At 49.4% G+C, this 19312-nt stretch overlaps 1 protein-coding gene and 1 long non-coding RNA gene across 10 annotated transcripts in view; one reads left to right on the plus strand and one right to left on the minus strand.

The window, feature by feature from the left end:
* Positions 1 to 19312, plus strand: part of LOC138844123 (uncharacterized) — a 168772-nt gene that overhangs the window by 136945 nt on the left and 12515 nt on the right. For all 3 annotated transcript variants that reach the window (XR_016214961.1, XR_016214970.1, XR_016214969.1), the window contains 2 exons: positions 6674 to 6760; positions 9258 to 9332. This is a non-coding gene — a long non-coding RNA (uncharacterized LOC138844123). The remainder of the gene's footprint in view (positions 1 to 6673; positions 6761 to 9257; positions 9333 to 19312) is intronic.
* The window catches only part of MYRIP (myosin VIIA and Rab interacting protein), a 557931-nt gene that overhangs the window by 11605 nt on the left and 527014 nt on the right, over positions 1 to 19312 (minus strand). For all 7 annotated transcript variants that reach the window (XM_089306531.1, XM_089306527.1, XM_008260267.5 and 4 more), the window contains one exon: positions 5299 to 5493. In XM_089306531.1, the coding sequence (XP_089162657.1) occupies positions 5299 to 5493 (195 nt within the window). The remainder of the gene's footprint in view (positions 1 to 5298; positions 5494 to 19312) is intronic.

Consider the following 19312-nt stretch of genomic DNA (forward strand, 5'->3'; position numbering starts at 1 on the left):
AAATAATAAATAAAAAGGAAAATTTTGAAGTTGATAAATGTCCCTTCAGAGCAGAAGAAACACTGAGGGGAAGAAAGTGCGGGTAAAAGGGAAGGGGGGAGAGGGACAGCAAAAGGAGAAAGCCAGGACAGTTTGCAGTTTATTACGCTTTGCTTACACTTTTCCCTATATACTTAAAACAAAAGGTCAATTTATTTTAATAACACAGTTTGGAATATGAACTCAGCTTATATAGTTTATATAAACTCAGGGTTCATACAGCATAACAAACTTTGGAATTAATACGGGACTTAAATGACTAAGTCAAGTGTGGTGGCAATGGTTAAATGCACTTGACTCAGCTCTTTGAACCTTCAGTCTACCAGAACCATCAAAACGTGGTCTCATGAACCCTGGTTCCGTGTCGACGTAACTGCTGCTTGTATCTTCAGCCTGGTCCTCTGCTAATGTTTCTGCTTTTTCTGCCGAGACAAAGCAGTATGACATCGCTCCAAGCCCTCGGGAAGGCCAAACTGTTCGTCTTTCACTTCGAGTTCTCCAAAGTCTGCTTTCCTGGCACCAGGGGGAAGGCGAGAATCAGAGGCTCGGCACTGACACCAGCTGAACAGGGGCTTAGGGCCAAAGTGATGGTGCCTAAGGACCAGAGGAGGAGGGTGGTGCTGATGGCATCATGGATTTACTGAGCCCAGGACTGAGCTAATGTTTTGATGTGTCGGATGCTCATGGAAACCAGAGTGTCGGTGTCACGCTAACGACTATGTGAAGGGTGACAGCCTTTTATGTCCTAGGAAGCATTGGTGACTTTCCCAGATCGGGCAGCTGGGAAGTGGTGGAAGCTGGAAGTGAGCTCAACAGGGCTGAGAGCAGGCCCTTGGCTTCATCCTCCCTGTCCTCTGAGGCTATGACACAGCTGTGGTTTGGATACAGGTTCATGTCCGGCCAGCATGGTCTTCAGTGTGGTGTTGAGCTGGTGGAATCTCTGAGAGGTGGGGTCCAGTGGAACATAATTAGGTCTTGGGGTTCCACTCTCATGAGTGGATCAGTGCTGGTCTTGGGACTCACAGGAGTGGATTAGATCCCACTAGAGCGAGTTCTTAGAAAAGACTGAGCCTGGCCCCCTGCTCCGCTCCGCTCCGCTCCTGCTCACGTACAGGTCCTCTCTGCATGCAGCCAGCTCCCTTTCTGCTTCTCTGCTGTGCTGCGATCCAGACAGGGAGGTCTCACCAGAACACGGGCACCATGCTGTCTGGATCTTCCAGCTGCCATACATCTTGAGCCAAAGAAACTTCTCTTTCTAAAGTACCCAACCTTCGGTATTTTGTTACAGCGATACAAAATGGATTAAGACAGATGTTCAGTCTTCGTTGGAATACTTTGGCATTTTATGTTCCATTTTTTAACATTAAAGGTACTAGAATTATCATGGTGATAGATGGATATGATATTTGCTCTGTTGCTAGCTTAAGTAACAGAACTTAACACACTCTATGATGACAATGCGTTTCTCGCTTTATCAAAAATAACCCATTTATAAAACAAATCAGCCAGATTTGCCTGGTTAGTTGAGGCCCACTTTTGGTGGGAACTGTGAGTCCTTTGCAAGTGCCTGTCACTGGCTTCAACCCCACCAAGCTTTTCTCAGAGTGGTTCAAGAGATGAGGTGTTTTTATTAAGGAAAGACTTGGAGGTCAAACTCCCTAGTAGAAAGAGCATAATGGAGCTGACTTTACTGCAGGAATCCTCAGTGTGCAAAATGTGCTAATAGAGAAAGAATATGCACTTGGCCCAGCTTGAACTGACCCTAGAACATCTCCTGAGACTTGGCTTCCACAAAATATATTTCTGGGGACTAAGGTAAGACAGTAACAGGTAGTGTTTCTCTGAGGGCAGAGAACCGCTGAGGAGCCCTCACTACCTCCATGGGCCCTGTGGTGCCACATCTTTTCCACGGTGGTGGGGGTTGTGCAAGAGCCTCAAGAGGGAGGACCAGCATCCTCTGCTCAGTCCCAGACCGAGAGAGACAGACCTGGGCTCCCTGTAGGGCAGTCCGACTGTGCCTGCTACCGCTGGTTGAGTCCTACATGGGCCATACCAGACAGAACCAGTGGGGAATGCCTCTGTGATCAGGGATTATGGGTTATCCCAGCTGCCTCCGGCATTCAGCCACGATGAAAATGAGGTATGTCCTCAGATTGGGGCAGCAAAGGAGAGAGCGTGGACTCAGCCTTCCCACTCACAACCCTACAAAAATCCTCAAGGAGGCTCTCCCCACCGTTCTCACGGCAGGCTAGTGCTCTGTTCGCCCTGTGAATCCATCATGAACGCTTCTCTGGCCTGCTCTGTCCCCTGCGGGGGCACCCTGGCTGTCTGGGAGGAGTACTTCTTTGCCTGTTCTCTACCTGCGTGGGCACCCGGTGCTGGCTGCAGCCCTGCTCGTGTTGAGAGCTCTGAGTATAGGTCCTCTTTCGGCATTCCAGTCCTTCCTGGCTCTGGTCACACTGCCCAGCCCTGGTAATAACCGCCTCCCATTGCTTCTCTCTGGCCTCCCTTAACCTGACCAACAGTCCCTTCATGAACCTCTCCTTTCCCAGTCCAGCTCCAGCAGGTACAACAGAACTCTTTTCAGCAAGAGCGCACAACACCCAGAGACACAGCTACTCAGCTGGAGGAATTGAGTCCCATTGTGTTTGGCTGGGACCAGTGCAAGGTGGTCCCTGCTTCCTGCCTTGAGGGGAGAGCAGAGCCGATTTCATAGAGCTAACACCAGACCACAGATGAATGGTGCCCGAATTGCCAGACTAAGAGAATTCAAAAATCCCCATGCCCCCTCCCCAGTGAAGAGAGTCAACATGGGAGTTTATGGAAACAGGCAATTGCATAAACAAATATGCTATCTCTGTTGCACCTGATGTAGCTCTGAAACCTTCAGAAGCCCTTTTAAAGGTGAACAGTCTCAAGCAATGCTTCTCTTCCCTTTCAGAGACCTGGTTTACGGTAGCCAATGGTTAGCAGGTGCGCGTCGGGCTGCCATTTCTATTTCCGACCGTCTCTGCTTCCCCAGCACAAAGGCCAATGGCAGCCAAGGACTGAAGGAGCACTCTTTTCAACACAGATGACAAAGCCATGATTTAATTAAGGCAGCTGCGCCCGGAGGCCAGTTTAAAAACCTGGCCTTCTCCTGCTGCTCGACTGAATTCGTCCTGAAAGAGCACAGCGCCATGACGTGCCCACAGCTCTGTGATCTGGCAAATTAAAGGCATGAAGAAGGGAGTCATCCAAACCCCTGGAATTCTAAAGAACTTAGGGGGAGCTGCTTCTGCTGTGAAATCTGAAAAGCCAGAGGAGGACCAGGGTGGGGAAGGATTTAACCCTTTGTGAGCAGGAGAGGTGCTAGACAGGGAAGTAGTCAACTCTAAACCCCACCTTTCAGCCTTGTGTTCCTATGGGGGCTTCTGACATCTTGAATCAGGGAGTAAGAGGGTGTGTTTGAAATTCAGAGTGTTAATGAAGCCAAGGAAAAAAAAAACTAACATACAATGATAGGACCTTACAGAATGAAAAGTCACACTAGGTCATTGCATTTCCTCCAAGGAACATGTGAAAAATGCAAAGCACAATGTCTTAAGTATGCCATGAGAATTGACAACTGCTATTTAAATTTGGATAATCCACACATGGTGTTTTTTTTTAATTCTGTGCTTTATAAAAAATGCATTCCTTTCATGGTGGACCATTTCTCTGACTTTGTCAGTTCTGTGTGGCCAAGACACTGGCACAGAAAGAACTGTGTACACATTCATTCTTCAATATATGTCAACAGGACGGTGTTAGGACTTGGATAATGACATGACTGCCACAATCCAAGAAAAATATCTAACATATTTGAGTATTTACTTTGTGACAACCATTGTGCTAAATATATTATTTCCAAAGAAGAGATGTAAATTTAAATATGCTTGATATTAGGTCTTTTCCTCTTGATCAGCCAGGTCCACCAGCCCTGGCCTCCTCCTCGGTGGAGAGGGTGGGAGAAAGGTTAGAATAGAGTGGAGGATTGATGGCAGAGTCTAGGGTCTAAATGTGGCCAGGAGTTAATGCAGGAGGGCCTTATGAGTTCCCAGAGTCCTTGGACAATTCTGGGGTGGGGTGTGGAGGCCCCAGGAGGAAGGCAGTGGGCTTCCTGTTGCCAATGACACATGGAAGCCTGAGTATTTCATTGGAAACAGACAAAAAATGGATGACTGTGCTGGGATCTTGAGTGAGGGAAGCAGGGCAGGCCAGTTACAGGAGCCTAAGTTCTTTGGGCAACTACCTCATTCTCTGTGGTGATATTGGCCATGTTCTGCCTGGACCCCCTTGGATCTCATAATTTCGACATACTCCTACTGACAAGGACGCAGAGCTTGGCCAAACTTTAGTCAGGCTCTGAACCTTCTAGCACTTCCTTGGAACATCCAATTTTAGCACAGACCCTGCCCGGTTGGTTTAGCCAGAACCGCCACCCCCCACATCTGATCAGGTTCCTCACTCCCCACCTTCCCCGACACATCGTCCCATTCCCCTGGCCTGTCTTCAGCGAGAGTCCTCCTCACCCCACGTTTCTCCAGACTAAGTTTCCATCCAGACTCCCACCCTGCTCCTTGGTCCTACATTCTCCTTGCCTGTGCAGAATGTTCAGTTCAGCCCAGTCTCTCCCTCTGCAGACCCCGTTGCAGTGGTCCCTATACCCATCACAGTGGTTCCAAAGAAACCCCTCCTTACTGTGGCTGTAACAACTATCACTGAATAATGTTCTTCTCTAACACCCTCCCTGCTCCCCCAACCTGCCAAGCTTTAACGTGCCTTAGTTCCCAATGGCACAGGTCCGTGCACAGGACTGCCTTGGAGCTCCGTGAGACATCTGGCTGCCGCAGAGTCTGAAGTACCCACTGGCTGCAGGCAGGGGCTTTACCTAGGGTCAGGCCATCTCTGAGCTGCACCTTACGCTGCAGAGCTCTCTGCAGACCTGGCTACTCTTTGATGCACTTCCTCTCTTCATTCTCACCATTCCTTTACCAGCCTCTCCTGGGAGCCCTTCCCTAATCAGTCATTGTGTGTGCATCCTCACTGTGTGGGTCTGTTCGCTTCTGGGGAACCCGCCCCGAGACCCTTCCTGAGAATGTACTTGCCAGGGTGGTACAGTAGCGGAGTGTGTGTGTGTGTGTGTGTGTGTGTGTGTGTGCACCTGCACTCACTGTGATGAGCTTCAGCTTCAACAGCTTCTGCCTTGCACACGGTCACCGAGACAGGGTAACTCACATTCTCTTCCAGGGAAGTCAGCTGCTCATCCAGTCGCACTTGGTCTGTCCCGAGAGGAAACGTGCCCTTCTCTCTGTCAGGAGGGGCGGGTGGGGACTCCCAGGGCCCTGCAGACTCTGCTATGAGCTCCTCTGTGGCGTTGATGACTTTGAGGACTTCTGTGGAGATGTTGCAGAGAGAAACAGCAGAATACTTCTGTTTGGTCCAATGACAGAAGGGGACAGAAGACAAGAATAGCACATTAACAATGACGTGGGAAGTCTACATCGTCATGAGATTGATTCTGTAATAACACACACAAGTATCAACATGCTGAAGTAATGAGAAGATAAACTCCACACAGCCTACAGAGCTCAGCAGAGGCTGGATTGGGCTGGGCCTAGCTCCTCTGACCAGAAGGGAATGATTTTAGATGCTTAGGGAGGAGGGAAGGAAGAAGAGGTCATGAGTCCACCACCAATCATTTAATATCCACTACCTTGTTCACTGGACAGTCTACTTCCTCGGTGTAACTACAGTCATAGCTTCTGTCAAACCACATCCACAAGTGGCCCAGAGGGTGGCGCTCTCGAGCAGAAATTGGATCAGCTGATCTCTAGCTCTTCATCTAGTTATGGGAACCTGGCCAAGTTACTTCCTGTTTCTGGCACTCAGTTTAGTTACCTGTGCAGGGAGAGTACTGGACCCAGGGTCCCAGGCAATGTCTCGCTAATCTCAAGCCCTTTCTCCCTTGCTTTCCTCCACCACGAAGGTGAGCACAAATATGCTGTTTTCCAGCCTCCCTTGCAGCTATGAGCAGTCGTGTGACATGGTTTTAACCAGTGAGCCTGAAGCAAAAGCCTCTGGAGCTTCCAGAAAAGCTTTTGGTTTCCTAATCAGAACAGACAGATCTGATGCCCACCTCCCACTCCCATCCTCCCACATACTTGTTCGCTCCCTGAATCTGCAGCTTGCAAGCCAACAAGGGTGAGGGCAGGCACCAAACAGCCAAGTAAGACAGAGCACAAAGACTCAAAGAGCCTGGGTCCAGAGAGCAGGGGGTTAGGGGAGCTATCAGAGGTCACTGCTTGCTTCTGGACCTCTTGGTGCATAATGCAAACCACCTATTGAAGCCACTTGGCCAGGCTCTCTGCTATTTGTGGCTGAACGTGTTCCTAACTGACACGGGTCTCTTCCACCTTTTATATTCATGGCTCAAAACTACAGTCAATCCAGGTCTAGGCCAAGAGCATCAAGAGAGCAGAGGCAGTTTAACAAGAAAGAATTGTCACATCGTTAAGTTCATCTGAACTCACAGCACCAGGCAGTAGTTGGAGATGAATGCTGTTTGGTATTCAGGGTTTCTTCTAGAAATAATTATTTTATCCTATTACAGGGGTCACAAATTCCAAGTCAAATATGATCCAGAGACCTGTTCGGCCAGTCAGATGTTTCAACAGTATCTGGAACTTGAATGCCTTTGGTAAGACATGTCTACTCAGTTTATCTGTCATCACCAATATGGTCATAACTACTGCTTGGTTTTATTTGTTCCCCTAGTTGTAGTCCACTCAGGTTTCATCTCACTAGAGGAGGTTTTCCATAACCTCTCCACTTCTCTAGAGAGAATATCAAAGGAGCTAAGTGATGAGGGGCCAACTGAGTCCACAGTCTAGAAGCTTCCATGCTCAGGCACACGGTCTCATGCCTGTGAACTCATCTTAGGGCTGGAACCCACGTGCCCAGAGGGCTCCCCTCTAGCTTGTCTGTTCCACAACCACTGCCTGATTCATCCAAGACTCACGTTCCTTCTGATTTAAGGGACTCTGCTACCCCCAACATTGGGTCTCAGTGTTATGGGAATGGGACAAGCAAAGGCGATACAGACCCACCAGAACATGCGCCGTGTTCAGGAGACCAGCCAGGGTCAACACTTTACCTAAAACCCACAGAGCTGTCACCCTCACTGTCTGTTAACTTGTGGCAGCGTCTGCAGCAGAATTGGACTCAAAATGATTTTGGCATGAACCAGCCGCACTGTTTGCTGAAGTCCGTTTTAGAGAAGTCAACAGGGTATGTAAGAAAGATTTGTGGGCCGGCGCTGTGGCGTAGTGGGTAAAGCTGCTGCCTACAGTGCCAGCATCTCATATGGGCACCAGTTCGAGTCCCAGCTGCTCCACTTCCGATCCAGCTCTCTGCTATGGCCTGGGAAAGCAGTGGAAGATGGCCCAAGTCCGTGGGCCCCTGCATCTGCGTGGGAGACCCAGAAGAAGCTCCTGGCTCTTGGCTTTGGATCGGCATAGCTCAGGCTGTTGTGGCTATTTGGGGAGTGAACCAGCGGATGGAAATTTTTTTTTTCTCTCTCTCTCTCTCATTCTCCCTCCCTCCCTCTTTGTAACTCTGCCTTTCAAATACATAAACCTTTAAAATAATTTGTTACCCTCCTCTTAGTATATAAAATATGTATTTAGAAAATTGCCACCTATTTAGCAGATAAAAAGAAAAACATATGATTAAGGGGTTCAAAGAAAAAAACATTGAAACTACAGCATGATGGACGGGAAAGTGTGGAAATTGACACAAATTTCTCAAATATTCCGGGGTCATGAATGGGCCAGTGTCATTCATGAGCAGGAAGTAAGGGACACTTTAAACAGAAGAAGTGAGCCGTATCCCAACTCCAGCTGAAGACAGCATCAAAGGGCTGGCAGTCCCCCTTCCATTCCACACACAGCCTTGTCTACCCACTGGTGGCAGGGGCAAGCTGGAAGCCAAACACTGCCCAAAGCTATGTGTGTGTGTGGTGGTTCTGAGGGCGGTAGGAAGCCCTCTGTGAGACGGGTACTTCCCAGGTCTCTACAGTCCCCAGCAGTCACTCTATATATTCATTCGGGGCCTGTGGTGTGGAGGCTCTCGCTTCATGTTCAGGGGTAACTCAGTGAATGAGACAGATGAAGTCCCTGGCCTCTCGGGCTGACTTTCACTCTACCCAGCCACCTGACACACTGGCATTCTGTGTAGGCATCAGCATTTGCCAAAGTCAAGAGGGAGGAGTCCCTGGCAGCTGGTCTGATGACTGCACCACAGCTTCAACTACAAATCTGTGGTCTGGTTAAAAACCCTGGAGCGCTGGGGCTGGCATTGCAGCATAGCAGGTTAAACCACACACAGCCTACGGCACCCACATCCCATAGGAGCACCTGTTCAAGTCCTGGCTGCTCTACTTCTAATCCAGCTTCCTGCTAATGCACCTGGGAAAGCAGCAGAGCATAGCTGAACTGCCTGGGTCCCTGCACCCAATTGGGAGACATGGAAGAAGCCCCTGGCTCCTGGCTTCAGATAAGCCCCACTTTGGCCAATGCGGCCATTTGAGGAGTAAACCAGCGGGTGGAAGATCCATCTCTCTCTCTCTCTGTCTCTGCCCCGGCCCCACCACAGGTAACACTGCCTTTCAAATAAATAAATAAAGCAAACAAACAAAAAGCTGGGACCAGTGTAGAAGGGATTTAGCCTCCAGCTGGGGGGGAAATGACTGGGAAAAAAAATTATATATGAAAACTAGATTTTGTTCTCCAATGGGAAATGCAAACTGGGATCCACGAGACATTATCCAAAAACCTAGGAAAGAGCTGTTTGTGGACGAGGGGTGAGGATAGTCAGTGCACCTGTTGGAAATCAAGATAATTATGATTTAATTGGCTGGCCTCCCTGATCCTTCCAGCACTCACTGGCTTAGTCAGACATCAGGTTTCTTACAGCGTTAACACTGCTTGCTATGTAAATGTCTTGTTCCCTGCCCAGCCCAGAGTGAAGAGCAGAAAACACCTTCTCCAACTTTGTTTTTGCACAAAAGCTATCTTTAGCACTGGGTAGGGTTTTGTTCAGATGAAAAGCCAGTGGAGATTCAGAGGTGGCTGGCAGGGAGCCCCGGATGTGGGAGAAATGAAAAGCCAAAGGATCCTTTTTCCTTCTCATTGCAGGATTGAGCTGAACAGTGCAGAGCCGTTGGGAAGCTGAGGGGGAGCGCTCTGCTGTGGTCTCCAGCATCTCTCCAGGTACTGATCACAAGATACATCAAATGAGGGGTTTGTGGTAGCAGATAAAGCAGAGGTCAGAGTGCTGTCACAGAATTGCAAGTTTGGCTGCAAAGATACTTGGCGACAAGGGGCCCACGGATCATGGAAAGAAAATGGCCAGTAAACCTGTGTAACAAAACTGAATCATCTAGTGATCAAGGAAGTATGAATTAAACAACAAATTCATCAAGTACCAAATACATGGACAGTTCTCTTTAAGAATGCCAAGTCTGTGCCAATAGCCTTAGCTCAGGTAGGGCGCTGGGCACGAGGGGGCTTTACAAGGTTCACGGAGGGGCAGGTGCTGTGGCGTAGGCGACTAAGCCTCTGCCTGTGGTGCTGGCATGCCATATGGGCGCTAATTCTTGTCCTGATTGCTGCACTTCTGATCCAGCTCTCTGCTATGGTCTGGGAAGGCAGTGGAAGATGCACCTGTATGTGAGACCCAGAGGAAGCTCCTAGCTCTGGATCGGCTCAACTCCGGCCATTGTGGCCATTTGGGGAGTGAACCAGTAGACAGCAGACCTCTCTCTCTGTCTCTCCCTCTCTGTAGCTCTGCCTTGCAAATACATTAAAAACTTCAGGGAGAAATGGAATGAAAGATTATGTGCATTTCCCACTGTTTGAAACCCTCTTGAAGCCCGAGTTGCTGATCTACCAAGGGATGGGCTTGCCCTGATGCATCCACACTTTGGGTCTCCCCTCTGAGAGCCCAAGGGTCACAGTGCCAGGGGGAACACGAAATCCCTAAGGTCAGCTCTACAACCGCTGGCACTGGAACAAACAGTCCACTCCACCACTTGAGGTACAGAGGCGCTGAGAAGCCCCTGGCGGTCAAAGTCCCCAACAGACCAGTGTGCAGAGGGACAGGAAGGTCACCTGCTCGGGCACCTCTCAGCCACCATGCAGCTTTCTCCATCACTCATCAGCCAAGGGGTGACACGAGCATCAAACCTGATGAAGACCCGGCCCGACTCGTCCCTGACAATAGGGCTGAAACAGGCTTTTAAGAAAGCAGTTTACCACTCCAAGGTTGGGGCCCACCACAGTGGCTGTGTCACTGCACCCAAGAAAGAAGATGGCCAAGCCAGGATCTCTGTGGTCAATCTCTGACCCCTCTCTGTCTGCTGATGGCAGGGTCAAGCAAACTTTGCTTTTTTGCGCCATGATCCACAGACTTGAGTCTTAGCCGCCTCTCTATCCTGCCCTCATGCCTACACAACATGTTGCTACCTACAAATTCTTACCCTGTTTAATTGTTACAATCTGTTTTTCAAAGACATACAGAATGCTGAGTGTTGCCAAGGAGCCTCTGAGCCTCCAGTACTGCAGAGAAGAGAACACCTTCATTCTCAACGTGCGATGGATCTGTCGATTAGCAATCCTTGCCAATGCTCCAGAGATTTTCCTTGTATCATCATTCATATCAAGCTTTGTGTTAGATTAAGAAATGCCATTTGGTTTGAGTTGGGATAAATGCAAATGTTCCTTGCTAAAATATCTTCAGGATATTTTAGTAGTAGTAGGGGCCTGTTCTAATCCTGAGATGCCTGGCTTAATAGAAAGTACCATGGGGACTGGTGCTGTGGCATAGTGGGTCAAGTCACCACCTGCAGCACCAGCATCCCATATGGGCACCAGTTCAAGTCCCAGCTTTTCCACTTCCCATACAGATCCCTGCTATGACCTGGGAAAGCAGTGGAAGATGGCCCAAGTGCTTGGGCCCCTCAACCTGCATTAGGAGACCTGGAAGAAACTCCTGACTGTGCATTGGCCCAGCTCTGGCTGTTGCCACCATTTTGGGAGTGAACCAGTGGAGGGAAGATCTCTCTCTGTCCCTCCAACTCTGCCTTTAAAATAAATAAATCTTTTTTTTAAAAAAATAGGACCACTGTGGAAGTGAACAGAGTAGATTCCTACCCCAGCTCTCACCTTCAAGCGGTGTGTGTTTGTGTCTGCCTTTCTTGCTGGCCCAACACGGTCAGTGTGTGGCTGTGTGAGGAGCAGGGGCTGTGCCACAGGTCTTTGGTAGCCCTGTGGCTTCACACATGACAATTAATGGGGAACTAAGGGCTTTGAGGATGAAGGGGCACAGACAGGTGACTGAGATTTTTCTAGCTGTAGCTCAAAGACTGTTCAGAAACCTGTATCTCAGCCAAAAAAAAAAAAAAAGCAGCAAACAAACAGGTAGACAGCAGTGCAATGGGGTTCCTGAGACATACAGAAGTGAGCAGTGTGCCTGGGGACCCACAGGACAGTCAAGAAGCAGAGAGGGGCTGTGGCCCTGGGAAAGCAGTTTTAGTGTCTTCCAAGGGTCTCCTGAAGTACAACAGGCACCCAGCCTAGGAACACAACTTGTTTGAGTACAGGAAATGTTTTAATTTCTCTTGAAATTTCAAGAAAGCAAATGAAATTTTGGGTCTGAGAATGGGTTTATTTACAGCAACACTGATAAAATGCAATTTTGAAAAACATTTCTATGGCTGGCGCTGCAGCTCAATAGGCTAATCCTCCGCCTAGCAGCGCCGGCACACGGGGTTCTAGTCCCGGTCGGGGCGCTGGATTCTGTCCCGGTTGCCCCTCTTCCAGGCCAGCTCTCTGCTATGGCCAGGGAGTGCAGTGGAGGATGGCCCAAGTCCTTGGGCCCTGCACCCGCATGGGAGACCGGGAGAAGCACCTGGCTCCTGCCATCGGATCAGCGCGGTGCTCCAGCCACGGCGGCCATTGGAGGGTGAACCAATCGCAAAAGGAAGACCTTTCTCTCTGTCTCTCTCACTGTCCACTCTGCCTGTCCAAACAACAACAACAACAACAAAAACACATTTCTATGGAGAAAAGAGCTCATAAAGGCAAAAGGACCCGAAGTCATCCATCAGCCCTGGTCTTGCTGATCTCCAGCCCGACCTTGAGAAGACCCATGGGTGATCTGGGTCCTAGGGAGCCTGGGCAGCAGGTGCATGGGGAGGCCTGTTCTCCAGGGGCTGTGCCAGCTGTAGACAGTGGGCACCTACAGGAGGGCCATTCACAGATGCATGGCAAGACCCTCCCCGAGGACATTCTGAAATGAAGGAGGCAGGGTGATGGGGGGTGGCTGTGGACTTGTAGTTTCCTACTAGGGACCATGTTAACTGATCTCATTTGCACACAGAGGCCCCCGAGCCTGGGAAACCTGGGTTATGTTCCCTGTATGTTGTGCAACCAATTTAATGCTCAGGGCCTGGGCTTTGAAACGGAAACGGCACTACCTAGCTCAAGAGGCTCTGAGGGGACTCTATCAGACAGCAAGGGGCAGGGGTTCACAGAGTCTGGGTCCAGAGCTGCAGCCTCAAGTTTCTCCAATTTGCTCTCCAGGCCAATGTCCCAGCTGGAGGTGGGCGTATTATTGGTGAAGGCCTGGTGGCTTTGATGCCTCTCATTATGGCCTGTGCTCTTCAGTCATCTTGCCATGCCTACTTGGTGTTTTGAAGATTGCTTTTGACCGTTCTTTACCAAAAAAATTAAACTTTGTTTCCCATCCCCTTCCTTTTCCTTTGCCAACTAAAACTATTTCTTTTAAAAATCAACCACAATCTACAACTGTCTACCACCACAATTTCATAAAGGGATAACTCAACACTAAAAAGGGAATATATCATATGAGAATACGGATTGGGGGCCGGCACTGTGGTGTAGCAGGTAAAGCCACTGCCTGAGCGCCAGCATCCCCTATGGGCACTGATTTGAGTCCCGGCTGCTGCGCTTCTGATCCAGCTCCCTGCTAATGCACCTGGAAAAGCAGTGGAGGATGGCCCAAGTCCTTGGGCCCCCACACCCACATGGGAGACCCACCTGGGTGAAGCTCCTGGCTTTGCCCTGGCCCAGCCCATTACAGTCATTTAGGGAGTGAACCAGTGGATAGAAGATCTCTTTGCATCCCCTTGTCTATAACTCAATAATAATAATAATAGAATATAGAATGTGCTAAGAAATGACAGTAAGTAACCTGGTACACACATGTACATACTGGGGGGGGGCAGGGAGGAAGAGGAGGAGAGGAAGGAAGGAAGGAAGGAAGGAAGAGGATAAAGAGGAAGGAGGGGGAGGAGCAGCAGCAACAGCAGCAGAAAGGGAGACAGAAGCACGTGTGGAGAAAGACACAGAGAGGTCTTTCTCTCTCCCATTCTCCCCATTCTATCATTTTGCTGTTTTAAGGAGAGAAACTAAAAAAAGAGCAAGGCCCCTGGTGCTGACTGAACCATACACTCTGAAGTGCAGTAAAGACAAGACCTGGCATTGCTTAGCTGGGGCACTGGAGAAGCCAGGCCCCCCAGCATCACCAACCACCTTCCATCGTCAGCCTTCAGGAAGCAGAAGAGCCTATGTACCAGGCTCTGCAGGGGATGCAGACCTGAGTGACCCATGGTCTCTGTCCCCAGCACACAGAAGAGGGTCAGGAAGACAACCACCAGAGGGCAGGAGACCCGTCCTGTGCTGAGCTGTGAGCAGCAGGCTGTGGACCTCAGAGAGGTCAACCAAGCACTGCTGGCTGCTGATTTTGGGGTTGGAAAGATGCTGAGCCAGCGGCACTGCAGCCCACAGCCAGGCAGGTCTGGGCCCCACAGTGCCCTGAAAACAGCTTCTGGAATTTGCATTTTGCACTGGTGCCCAGGAGGTGCCACTGCAGGCTCCTGCTGTTGGGGTTTTCCGAACCCGTCCCTTACTAGGCTGGAGCCACATGCCAGGCTCTGGGGTAAGTACTTTATTTGCCTTATTTCATTTAACCCTGTAGGTACCGTGAGACCTCTAGCTGACAGTGATGAACTCAGGCTCGGACAGGTGATGTGGTTTCCCCTAAAGGACCCAGGGTGTGCACCTGCCAGTACAAAACTGTGCTCAACACTCATAATTCTGACTGCCCCGTAAGGAACACACTGGGGCTGGGGGAGAACTGGACACAAAGAGAAAGCCTCGGCAACTAGGAGGGGACTTCAAGTTCATGGGAAAATGGAATTGCAAAATAAGTTTATTTTGTGCAAAAATTTTTGAAATCCATAAATAAGTAGTATTTTTTTTATCATACACAACTTCCATGAAATTCTTGAACAGCCCTTGTATTAAACCAGAAGTCACGAGAGCCCAAGGGGGTGACAGGTGGGATAGGAAGTTCCATGTTCTGGGAGCAGGAAGGAGAGAACTCTGGGGCTGTGGGAGATGGCAGCCACCGCTGTGCTTTCCAGGAGATGTCCTGGAAGAACTGAGACCATTAAATAAGATTTAACAAGGGAAGGGAAGGAAGAGCTCATTAGGCTTCTAAAATAAGGAAAAGCATAAACTTTTTTTAAAAAAGATTTTTTTACTTATTTATTTGACAGGTAGAGTTACAGACAGTGAGAGAGAGAGAGAGAAAGACAGAGATCTGGTCTTCTTTCCATTGGTTCACTCCCCACCCCCTCCAATGGCTGTGCTGTGTCAATCTGAAGCCAGGAGCCAGGTGCTTCTCGTGGTCTACCATGTGGGTGCAGGGCCCAAGCACTTGGACCATCCTCCACTGCCTTCCCAGGCCACAGCAGAGAGCTGGACTGGAAGAGGAGCAACAGGGACTAGAACTGGCGCCCACATGGGATGCTGGCAGCGCAGACGGAGGATTAACCTAGTGAGCCACAGCGCCGGCCCCAAGCATTTTTTTTTTTTTTTTTTTTTTTTTTTTGCCAGGCAGAGTTATTGAGAGAGAGAGAAACAGAGAGAGAGAGTTATAGACAGTGAGAGAGAGACAGGGAGAAAGGTCTTCCTTCCATTGGTTCATTCCCCTAATGGCCGCTACGGCCGGCGCTGCGCTGATCTGAAGCCAGGAGCTGGGTACTTCCTTCCGGTCTCCCATGTGGGTGCAGGGCCCAAGGACCTGGGCCATCCTCTGCTGCCCTCCTGGGCCACAGCAGAGAGCTGGACTGGAAGAGGAGCAACTGAGACTAGTACCCGGCACCCCGACCGGGATTAGAACCCGGGGTGCCGGCGCCGCAGGCAGAGGATTAGCCTAGTGAGCCACGATGCCGGCCAAGCATAAATATTTCAAAGCTACTTTTCTCACAACCCAGGAGCCTGGGTGATTACTGAATGCCAAGATGGGATAATGTCTAACTCATTTGTTCAGTTTTTATTTTGAATTTACTATTTTTGATACCATCCTTTCTGGGCAGGGGGTGAAGGGATACAATCTTCATTGTTGGATTTAGCAAGATCAAGACACTGGTGAAAAGGTGGGGACCTCCGGGCCTCCTTTCAGCCCTGGGATAAGTGGACACGCCTCCTTAGGAGCTCCCTGGGGGCAACGGACACCCGGACGAGAGGAAAGAAACGTCCCCGTCCCCGGGGTCTTCTGTGTGGGTGTTTGGGAAGTGAGCTAGCAAACGGGAGCTCTTTGTCTGTCTGAATCCCAACAGGATGAATGGAGGGGTTGCAGAGTTGATTATGGAGTGGAGAAGGCTCTTAACAGCTCATAAACAAACAGAGAGTCCCAGCTCCCCATGCCACCGCTGAGATGCCTTTAGGAAGGGAAAGCGGAAGAAGGAGGCAAGCCAGCTCCACCCTGCTCCAGGGGAGACTACTGGTGTCTCGCAATTTCATTTAAACCTCACAACGACCGGATGTGCTCCCTCTCATTCCATCTTTACCAATGAAGACACTGTGGGTCCGTGAAGAAGGGGCAGGGCTGGGATTCCAGCTCAGAGACTTCGGTCTCCAAACTCATGCTCCTCCCCTCCAACCCAGGCACACCACCATCCTCTCCACAGGTGCAAACTCCCTGGACTCAACGGACTGTAGAACACGATGGTGAACCGGAAACTTAGGGACGCATCCGACCAGTGGACAACAGACCAGCAAGGGAAGGGTTGCAGGACAGGCAGCCCACACCGTTCAGCAGCTCCAACTCGCTGACATCAGAAAGAAACCCTCCATCTGGCAAGCCTTGTGACCACGCTGCACAACAGAGCATGCCACCAGCTGTCCAGCGAGGAGGTCCTGTTCTGTACTTCCGAGGCCCACCTAGGACTCGGTTGCCCCTGACAACCAGGCTGCAAAAAGAATGTGCTTCGTAAGGAAATGTGTTCTAAGTCCAATGCAGACTTCACAGTCTGCTCAATGCTTCTCTGTCTCACGTTACAGACACCGTCTCGGCTTTGTGCAATGCTTCCATCAGTCCACCAGAGCAAGCAAGCAAATTTGTCCAGAAGCCCTGATTTCATGTATTTTTCCTCCCTCTTAAAGGTAAGAAAAGAAACTCCATCTGTCCTCCTAAATCGCTGACAGAAATCTGCTAGAAAAATTCCATGTGAATGTGTTCTGGTCTTCACGAGACATAAGGCACTTCCAGCGATGCTTCTAAAACCCGTCAAAATACCTTCTCCACCAACAGACTCGGGTCCCTGAAGAGTGATTTGATGAAAGAGAGTGGCACAGAGCCGTGGCAAGAAATTGGAATGGGAACCAGATAGATTTGCATATGTAACAGACCGAAGCAATCACACAGAACAGGGACAAGAGCAGAACCGGCCTCTAAGAAGGTTCAGGTTGAGAAACCACACAGGGCTTGGTGGCCAAGGCCAGTTATGAAAGGAGTAAGATTTTTCCCCTTTTTACAGTGGTGACTAAAAAAAAATGGAATGGTATACTACCGGCAGCTATGTTCTGGAATTAAACCCAATGGTCTGGGTGTTCCCTTGGGGTCATTTTCTTGCCCTTCCTCGGTGGTGTCCAGTATTGTTTGATTTAGACCACCCACATGGAGCCACATCAGGGCGTGGGGAGGGTTGCAGGGGACGGGGCTGCTGGGGCCATCACCTTTGACCGAATCTGCCCTGGCAGGCATAGAACAGGCGACAGTCCCTTTTCTTGGCCTGAGAGGTGGTCATGGCCATGGATCTGCTTTGCTCTTCTCTACTGGGTGTTTCTCAGGCTGTAGGTGCTGACACCTGTTGGAAACATTTCTCCATGGCTGGCGCTAACCAGGGCACCACCAGGGCTGGGTTCTGAAAGGGGTCCAGTGACACAAATCACCTCCCACATGTGCTCAGAAAGGAGCCAGCTCAAGACAGCCCAGCGGATCTGGACAAACAGCAGGTTCCCCTTAGACTCTTTTGGGCACTTCCTATCTCACCAGAAGAAACACTGAAGTTCCTGCAAGGGTCACTCGGCCCTGCTTGCTGCAGCCTGGGCCCTGCTGTCCCCACTGTTCTCCCCTTGACCATCATGCCCCATCATACATCTGTATCAACATCTCACAAACTTAATTCTAGTGCCCCTACAACATCTAAGTTATATCTTAATAGATGGGTCCTCTCCATTCCTGTTTAATTTTTCCTAAACATCTCAAAACTATTTTTGATTGTTTATCCTATTAGATGATTTTGATTTTCGCAATCTTTTTGAGAAGTTAAAAGTGTCTGGCCTGGATTTTGACATGAATTACATTAAACTTCTAACTCAATTTTGGAAGAATTCTTCTTTACAGCATCTTTCCAGCTCAGCAGTTTTCTTGCTAAATTTTAATTTCACATTCTTTGCTCTGTGGATGGGATAGGTTTCTATTTGATACCCCACCCCCTCAATCTGGCCTGAGATTCAGATGCTAATTTTAGTTCATAGGAAATTGATGTCTACAGTAGGAACTTCTGAAGTGGGGAGATCTCATGTAAACCCCAGAACCACTTGAGCTGCACTGCAGAGTTATGCCGAGTGATAGGAAATTATGAATGAATCTGCTACCAATGGACCTCTTCTTGGAATAGAATGGATTTTGTATTTTGCACTGATTCGCAGTCCAGCTTGCCATATTCTTTTACAGGCTCTTAATATTTCAGCTAAATGTTCATGATCTGACCTCGTCTAGGCCTTGGTGCTGCCTGGCAATGGTGGGGGAGGGTCTTCCCTACTTCCCCGCTTTGTTCTCTTCACATTCTATGCAACAGCTATTTTAATCCTCTCCACAATCCTGAAACTCCAGTTCCACTGTCTCCTTCCTTTCCGAAGACACACTTGGCTCCTAGTTCAGAGAGAGGGAGGGAGGCATAGAGACAGAGTATACAGTATTATTACCATGCTCTCTCCCCAAAGCAAACATAAAACAAAGCCTCAGCTTCCTGCGATCCCATTTCCCCACTTACTGGTATCTAAACCAGTGTATCTTTGCTCTTCCAAAGCCTTCGCTCCATCTGTCTCCCGCATTCCCCGCCCCTTAGTGCTGACTATTCAGACTGTTCCCACATGCCCCTACAATAAAAAACACCATGTTTGGGGAACTCCCCTCTTGGCTGCTTGCCCAGTTTTTCCTTAGGATGAATCAGTAAAAGTACACCTTCTGGATCCAGGGGTACGCCACACTTAGACTGCGTCAGTGTGCCAAGTTAGCGATGTGCCAACATGTGCTCCCACCATTTTCTGTTCATTAGTCGCCTGTTTTCCTGAATTCTTAGCAACATAGATTATTGTTGTCATCATCCAGTTTCTCAGCAAAAGTGGAACCTCATTATGATTATCAGTATTTCAATTTATTTATTTGAGAGACAGAAGAGAAAGAGACAGGGAAAGAGCGATGGACAGATACAGAGAGACAGAGACATGGCTCCCATCCACTAAATGCCCACGATGGCTGGGGCTGGGCCAGGGCTGCAGCCACGACACAGCAAGGCCTTCGAGGTCTTCCTCGTGGGAGGCAGGAACCCAGTGGCAGGAACCACCACTGCTGCCTCCTTGGGTCTGCACTCACTGGGAGCTGGACTCAGGAGCGAGAGCTGGGTTAACTCAAGTGCTCTGATGTGGGATACGGGCCTCTTAACTGCTGGCCTACATGCCTGCTCTGCACTTATTTGGAAATTTGTATTCTTATTAACTGAGCAAATGATCAACTTTTCTCTGGTATGGCTGACTTCCCAGTGTTTTAATAGTGCTGGGCACACTGAGACACTCAGTAAAAATTTGTTGAATGA

This window comes from Oryctolagus cuniculus, chromosome 10 (genome assembly GCF_051225735.1).
Source record: "Oryctolagus cuniculus isolate XC-2025 breed Fujian yellow rabbit chromosome 10, ASM5122573v1, whole genome shotgun sequence".
Taxonomy (NCBI): domain Eukaryota; kingdom Metazoa; phylum Chordata; class Mammalia; order Lagomorpha; family Leporidae; genus Oryctolagus; species Oryctolagus cuniculus.